Genomic DNA, 7,939 nt, shown 5'->3' with positions numbered 1-7,939 from the left:
GCTGCCCCTTTTCCCAATTTGTTATCATAATTGAGTAATTACAATTGCAATAATTCAGTTTGTGCCAGAAATTCAAATACATGAGCCACAAAGAACCCAGTTCAACTTTCAGATCTTAAGTATGCTTACAGTGGGGGGCTTCCCATTGCGCTCAGCAGCAGACCCAGAAGTGGACCAGAAGCTCGGCGACTGGTACCTCGTGAGTACGGAGGGGGCACCTGGGGTCCCCCTGTGGCCAGTCACTGAGCTGAGCGGGCGTGGGGGGGCCCCCCACATGCTCCCTGGCAGACCCGGAAGTGGACCCGAAGTACTTCCAGTCCACTTCCAGGTTCACTGCCGAACATGTGGAGGGTCCCCCCGCACTCATGTGGGACGCTCCATGCATCCCAGCATCATAGCGATCACGAGCCGTGCTGGTACCTCGAGGTAGTAGAAAAAACTTTTAAAGCTGTGTCTGTCTGAATCGCTGATTCTTCGAATCAGCATCGAATTGGGGACAGTGATCTGAATCAACGAATCAAATCACTGTCCCTGATTTGGGCCAAATCTGAATCAGATAGGGCCTGATTTGCACACCCCTAATGTGTATCCATTCTCTTCTTAAAAACTCCCAGTGAAGGAAGGTGTACCATTTTCCAGGCAGTAGTTCCGTTCTCCCACTGCTCTTAGGGTTCAGAAGGTTTTCTCTAAGATTTGATAGAAATCTGCTTAGATGTGGGCATCTCAATCTTTTTTGAGGCAGACTTCTAAATATTTGAAAACAGCTAGCATGTCCCTTTGTTAATCTCCTTTTCTCCAAAATAAATATACATAACTCTTTCAACATTTCCTTTTAAATGGCATGAGTAGCGTTTTTTAATTGCATACAATAATACTGTAAGGAGTCCCCTGTGGTTCAGTGGTAGAATCCTTGTCTGCCGCACAAGAGACCCATGTTTAATTCCTGGACACATAGACAAATACAGGAGACACCAAATGTCTGGACCTAGTCTGGCCTTTGGATTCTGGCTCACTGGTGTAAAGCAGGGATGGAAGGTCTGGGCATCCTCCATCCCCCCAAAAAACTTCTGCCTATGCCTATGCATATGTATCAAAGGTCTGGGTGACCTCTCATGCATATACCATGATCCAGAAGGATCAACAGTTGTCAAACATTAATACTGCATTTACTAGAATTTTAAGACAAGGTTTTCCCCCCAGTCAGCAAGGGGGAAAAAGCCCTTCATCTTATATTCATGTATGAAGTAGAGGGGGAAGCAGGCAGCTATTTTGGCTCTGACTGTGGCCCTGAGCCCAAGTTGGGGCCAGAGTCAGACCCACAGAAGCCTCCTGCCCCCTCTGCTTCCCTTTCTGAAGGTTCTTCCCTTGCCCTGCACCTCCCGTCCCCTTACTGTCAAGTACAGGTCAGCTCTGGGCTCTGGCTAGTGCTGACATCTCTCCCAGGGCAGAGCACATGGAAACTCTTTCTCCTGCCCAGCCAATCATCAGTACTAACACTGTTGCATGGCCAGCAAGAGCTGAGCTTCTACATTTTGTGGAGCAGCCTGAGCAGCAGCTGACAGTAAGGTGGTGGGGGGCAGAACAAGGGAAGAAGGAAAGACTGGGGAGTTGGGGAGGGAGAGGCGGAGAGTGGGAAGAGGGGCAGAGGCTGTGCGGAGCTGGGGATGGGGGGGATGCAGGTGGCAGGAGGGCAGGAAGGTTGCAGGGGGAAGTGGGTGACAGGGCAAGGGAGCCACCAAACTCCCACCCCCAGCCACTGCTTTCCTTACTGTAGGAGGGAGGAGGTGAAGAAGAGAATTCAAGGCAACCCTCCAATACCTGGATTGTATACTTGGCATAGCAGCAGTAGAAAATATTGTTTTTGGGGACTGTGCAGTGTCCCTCCCTCCTGCAGGGCTGTTTTGGGGCTGGCGCATGCTGTGTTGTGCACATGGTGGTGGAAGAGCATGTAGTGGGGGTGCTGGGTGCAGAGCTGTGGCAGAAGTGTCACCAGAGCTGCTGTCACTGGCCCAGTTTGGGGGGCTAAGCACCATTAGTCCCAGCCTTCTGCCGCCTATGATACCTGGACAATTATAACAAACTGATACATTTTTCCATACGTAGAATCTCATTACTGGGGGGTGTTCTTATATTTGGGGTCATCTTTTATTTGAGTAAATATAGTAAACAAACAAACAAAAAAAGAAAAACCTCTTTCACAAAGTTTGGCTTCAAACTAATCTGGCAATATAGGGGTTAATTTTAAATTGGGTCCTTGTTCTGTGGTATTTGAAGACCTTCCCAGATTTTGGCTTTCTGAAGCAACTTTCCTATGTAATTCCTTTGTTTATATCAAAGTCATTCTTTTCTTTTTCTTCCCTTTTAGATTCACACAGGCTGTTTACGTGTGATTGGCAATCTGTATGGCCTTGTACTGAACAATATCAATCTTGGTGAAAATCGCACAGAGAAACTTTGTTCTGAATTATCCAATACAAAAATTCAGAATCTCTCACTGAGCCGTATTAATCTTTTACGTATTGACAATTCAACCTTCTATGGATTGGAAAGAACAAATCTCTCAGCTTTAAACCTTTCAGAAAATTCTTTATCTGTGATAAAAAATGGCTCTTTTATATGGCTTGCAAATTTGGAGGAGTTAAACCTGGAGTATAATAAGATCTCTCATTTATACTCTTACTCTCTTTATGGATTGTCCAAAGTCAAATATTTGAATCTGAAAAATGCACTTACCAGAATAATTGATGATTTCTCCTTTTATTCACTAACCCAGCTGGAGTATCTTAATATGGATGGTAATACTTTTCCAGAAATTACAGCTCATCTTTTCACAGGATTGGACAACCTGAAATATTTGAGTCTATGCAACTGTGACACAAATTTACACAGAGTGACTAATAAAACTTTTTCATCGCTCGCTAATTCTACTTTGCAGTTTCTCAACCTCACTAAAGATAGAATCTACACAATAGAGAGTGGAGCATTTTCCTGGCTGGGACATCTGAGAAGTCTTGATTTAGGCCTCAATGAAATTACCCAGGTGCTCACAGGTCATGAGTTTCAGGGACTCAATAATATCCAAGATATCTATCTGTCCTACAACAAGCAGTTGACTCTGACAAGTGATTCATTTACATTTGTTCCAGGCCTTAGAAAACTGATGCTGAGAAAGGTAGCTTGCAGCAATCTGGACCTCTCTCCTTCACCTTTTCATCCTCTGCAAAATCTCACTATCCTGGATATCAGCAATAATAATCTAGCTAACATAAGAATTGATTTGTTTGATGGACTTCATAAACTTGAAATTCTGGATTTGCAGCATAATAATTTGGCTCGACTTTGGAAACATGCTAACCCAGATGGCCCTGTCCTTTTTTTAAGAGATCTCTTTAACCTCCGTGTCCTTAATTTAAAGTCCAATGGTTTTGATGAAATTCCAGTACAAGTGTTCAAAGGTTTGATTCACCTAAGAAGCCTAGATTTAGGATCTAATAATTTGAATTTGCTTCCAGCAACTTTATTTGATGACCAAGCATCTATGAATTCATTAATTCTTCAGAAAAACTTGATAACATCTGTTGAAGACAAAGTGTTTGGGACAGTTTTCAAGAACCTGAAAGAATTACAGTTGGATTCCAATCCTTTTGACTGCACCTGTGAAAGTATTTCCTGGTTTGTTAGCTGGCTTAATGTGACCCAAGCATACATACCTGGATTAGACTCCCATTACCTTTGTAACACCCCACCTCACTATCATGGTACTTTGGTGTTGCATTTTGATATCTCACCCTGCAAAGATAGTGCCCCCTTTAAACTACTGTACATAATCAGTACAACTGTTGTATTGCTCCTCCTCATTATTGTTACTCTCATACAGTTTGAAGGGTGGAGGATAGCATTTTACTGGAATGTTTCAGTAAATCGAGTACTTGGTTTTAATGAAATAGATAGACAACCAGAAGAGTTTGATTATGATGCCTACATTATCCATGCGAGAGAGAACAAAAATTGGGTGTTAAAGAATTTCATCTCTCTGGAAAAAAATCAACAGTTTCAAATCAGGTTTTGTTTAGAAGAACGAGATTTTGAGGCAGGAATATCTGAATTTGAAGCCACAATGAATAGTATAAAAAAGAGCAGGAAGATTATTTTTGTTGTGACAGAACAGCTCTTAAAAGATCCCTGGTGCAGAAAGTGAGTATGATACAATATTTTGTATGGGGGGATACCTTTTTAGATGATATTTTAGCTAAAATAGAAGTTTATATAATGAAAAAAAATAAAGGGTGAATCCCTTTTATTTCATCAGTGTAAATGTGGAATTATTCTTATGAAGTCAGATAAAACCAATTCACGTTGTGTGTGCATATACATAGATATAGCTAGATCTATCTGTTGATCTACTTGATTATTTGGTAACTTAAAGAATCACTACTACTACTGTTTGGTAACTTAAGTTCCTCAGAATACCTTCCCTAGAATTGTATGTCTGAAACAGGACAGTGATTTGTGGAGCTTTTAATGCATAAAAAAATCTTTTTTTTTTTTTTTTGATTAGGCCCTTAATATTGCTTGTTTGTGTAGCTAGCTGAAAGGGGATCATCATAAGAAAGCTAAAAATTTATATACAATCAAGGCTTTGAATCTCTGATCTTTGTATGGGGGTTATTAAAAACAACTGTTTGACATTTGTCCATGTGTAAAACAATAGCAAATAATGTTCTTAATTACTTTACTTTTCCTTAAGGTTCAAAGTGTATCATGCTCTACAACAAGCTATTGAACAAAGTCGAGATTCCATCATTTTGATCTTCCTTCATGATATTCCAGATTACAAGATGAATCAAGCACTTTTCTTACGAAGAGGAATGTTCAGATCTCGCTGCATCTTGGATTGGCCCGCTCAGAAAGAACGGGTTAATGCATTTCATCAGAAATTGAGACTGGCACTTAAATCTAGTAGCAAAGTGCTCTAGAAGTTCTAAAATACAGTTTTGAACTGTTAAGATACTTTATTTTGCGTATTGTGGAATTAAACAAAACCTAACACTACTTGAGAAAAAAATGAAACCAACTACTCCATTACAAAATGGATATAGTAGAAAAAGAATTATCCTATTGCAAATAGGATATAGTAGGAAGAGAAAGAGAGTGTCATCATGGTTATTGAGAATGATTTGACATAGGAAAGCTTCTTTGTTCTGTGATTCCAAAAGGGCCAAGACTGTCCACATTAAAGAAGAAATGATAAAAGACATACACAAGAGTTAATGTTATATAGAGAAGGTATACTGGGTACTACTACTCACTTTCACAATACAAGAACATGGGCATATCAGTGAAATTGAAGATGGTTTCAAAAGCTTCTAAACCTTAGTATTCAGATGAAGCCAGCCTCTGATAGGAGGTTGTTCCATAATTGTTCCGTAATTGCATGGTGAATGAAGACATATCCTTTGAATGATCTGGTATCACTTTCAGGAACAGGATGCTGGGCTAACCTGATGAACAGTGTGATCAAGTCTGGAAAATCCACTAGATGTTAAGAGTGGGTGTCATTCTTTCCTAGTAAGCTTAGAGAGTAAGCATAAGACCCTTGATCCTGTGAACATCTTTGTTAATTCTTTAAATGGGATGAATTTCACCTTTAAGTGGAATGGAGGAAATAAAAAATCTCATTCCCATTTCCTAGTTTTAATGGTCTTCTACCCAGAAGGGGGTTTTTTTGGCTTGAATGTAGTGTATTCTCTATCTTTCACATGTAATATGTTCTAGCATTAAAGAACAGGGATATGAAGATTGTAGGGTCAGGACCCAAAAGTTACAGCTGCTGTACATAGTCCCACTTCTATATATACCATAATTCCACAGAACTTTGTGTATACTAAACTACTAGTAGTAGATGAGGAGTTCACTGGCTCCACTGATGTCATTTGGGATTTTGCCACCAATACCAGTAAAGCCCAGAGTTAATTCAGTGTCCAGCTGTGCACCTGCTGAAGGCGGTGGGAGAACTCTGACTGGGAGCAGACTGGGACTTAAAAATGTGTAGTTTTCAGAATTCTGCACTGTGCATATGAAATGCATATTTCTATTGTGGATCGTGCTTTTAGTATCTTTAATATACCATGCATTTTGCTTTTCTTTTAAGTTCCAGCTTTAAGTTTTTACTTCAAGTAAAGTAGGGAATGGTATTCACATAAAAACTGTATATTGGTATCCTGCATTTCTTAAACAGTATGATTAACAAGCAAAGTGCAAACAAGTGTTTTAACACTGACTCAACTGGAGGGCTCTTACAGTCCTATGTATAGGACAGCGTTTGATGAGGGAACTGTGATATAACTCTGAAGACACTGGCCGTATCTTGAGATGCTGACTGCTTAGTAGCCTGTGACTTGTGCAGTAGTGTTGCATGGGAGGAAGCGTGATGCAATGAGTACTGCGCAGTAGTCATGAGCTACTGTGCATTCAGCGTCACAAAAAAGCTGTTGGAAATCCTATATGACTGTGCAGTAACAGCCTGTATTGCTCCGTGATGATGATGCACATTTTTTCCATCGCTGTGTCACCATAGCAACACACTATACTGAGGGAGCTTGCTGCTACAGTGACGTAGCTGTGGCATCACGGTTTGTGACCACTGATGCTATGTTGCTGTAGCACATTACTGTGGCAATGTAATGTCTTGTGTAGACATGCCCAGTCTCTAATATACATCACTTACTCAGCCTACACTTTGTATTTTTTGCTGATTTCAGTGCCTGACTGTACAGATACTAATCTTCTTACATTAAAAATGTGGTAAATCAGGTTAGAGGTTCTCTCTTTATGTTGAAGCCTATAACTAAAATTGAGGAATATTCTTGTCCATACAGATCAGTTTTAGTACAGTGGAGCCTAGATAATTTGTACTCAGGTGACTTGCAACCAGCATGAATGACTCGTGAGGGCGCAGCAATCACCGGCAGGCGATGGTGTCAGCAGCGGGAGCGTGGCAGGGGTTAGTAGGGACCACCTGCAAGCTGCTGTGGTGACAGTGGTGACGATAGATCAAAGCAAGGACAGCCCACAGGCATTCTCGGTGATGGTGGTGAGGGCGGACTGAGCATGGACTGCCTGCAGGCAGCCACAGTGATGTCAGTGAGGAGGGGGGTGGTGAGCAGTGACTGCCCACAAACATCAGCGGCAGCAGCCAATCTTAGGGGGCGGTGCGCCCCCCAATACATCACCTATGGCAACCAGGATAATTTGCAGTGTAAGAATTGGAGCACTATGTACCTTCCTATTATTCTCAACAAGCAGCTGTGAACCAGGTTGCTCACTCAAGTTTTCCAAGCACAAAAAGAGCTATATGAGGAAACGATCTCATTGCATGCTTCTTCATAGTTGAGAGCAAAGCAATAACTTCCTTGGTAGATATGTCAGGCATGTAGGTTGGAGCCGTGTCTACCTTGGTAGATAAATGTTGCTTACTATAGGAGTTTTTAGGAGTTCTTTAAATATGAGTTTGAAATCTTTGCAAGTGTTAGTAAGAGGAAGTATTTTACAAACAATTCAGGAAACAATATTAGCAATTGATTTTGTAATAGGCAAATCAAAAGCAAAAGTATTTCAAGAGTACTACCTGAGTCTTTCTCTGGAACCAAAAGTATCCAGGCTCCACTATAGGAAGAAGGGCAGTTGAAAAAAACCAAACAAAAAATAGTATTCTACCCACATTTGTAGGGGTTTACCCAACTTGAGGAGGCACAGCCCATTTTGTGGGGAGTTGGTGGGGACTGCTGACATTTTTGAGGGCTTATCATGGTGGCCCCCCCATGCCCCTGATTGGTTAAGGGGCCCTGCTGGCCCTGCCTTCCATCACTGATAGGTGGAAAGGGTTGTCCATTGTACAGCCTCACCACTCACTGATGATTGGCTGAGATGGTTATCAGTC

At 41.4% G+C, this 7,939-nt stretch overlaps 1 protein-coding gene and 1 long non-coding RNA gene across 3 annotated transcripts in view; one reads left to right on the top strand and one right to left on the bottom strand.

Moving 5' to 3' along the window:
- LOC109304046 overlaps positions 1–4,741 on the bottom strand; it is a 12,718-nt gene extending 7,977 nt beyond the window's left edge. Inside the window, exon 1 of the long non-coding RNA XR_002099281.1 lies at positions 4,630–4,741. This is a non-coding gene — a long non-coding RNA (uncharacterized LOC109304046). The remainder of the gene's footprint in view (positions 1–4,629) is intronic.
- Positions 1–6,219, top strand: part of TLR3 (toll like receptor 3) — a 22,107-nt gene extending 15,888 nt beyond the window's left edge. For both annotated transcript variants that reach the window (XM_019526526.1, XM_019526525.1), the window contains exons 4-5: positions 2,366–4,194; positions 4,748–6,219. In XM_019526526.1, coding sequence (XP_019382071.1) covers positions 2,366–4,194; positions 4,748–4,976 — 2,058 coding nt within the window. In that variant the 3' untranslated portion in view covers positions 4,977–6,219. The remainder of the gene's footprint in view (positions 1–2,365; positions 4,195–4,747) is intronic.
- Positions 6,220–7,939: the final 1,720 nt, after the last annotated feature.

Source organism: Gavialis gangeticus, unplaced genomic scaffold (assembly GCF_001723915.1).
Source record: "Gavialis gangeticus isolate Ggan-Ray unplaced genomic scaffold, GavGan_comp1, whole genome shotgun sequence".
Lineage (NCBI taxonomy): Eukaryota > Metazoa > Chordata > Crocodylia > Gavialidae > Gavialis > Gavialis gangeticus.
This window is presented reverse-complemented; position numbering and strand designations above follow the sequence as displayed.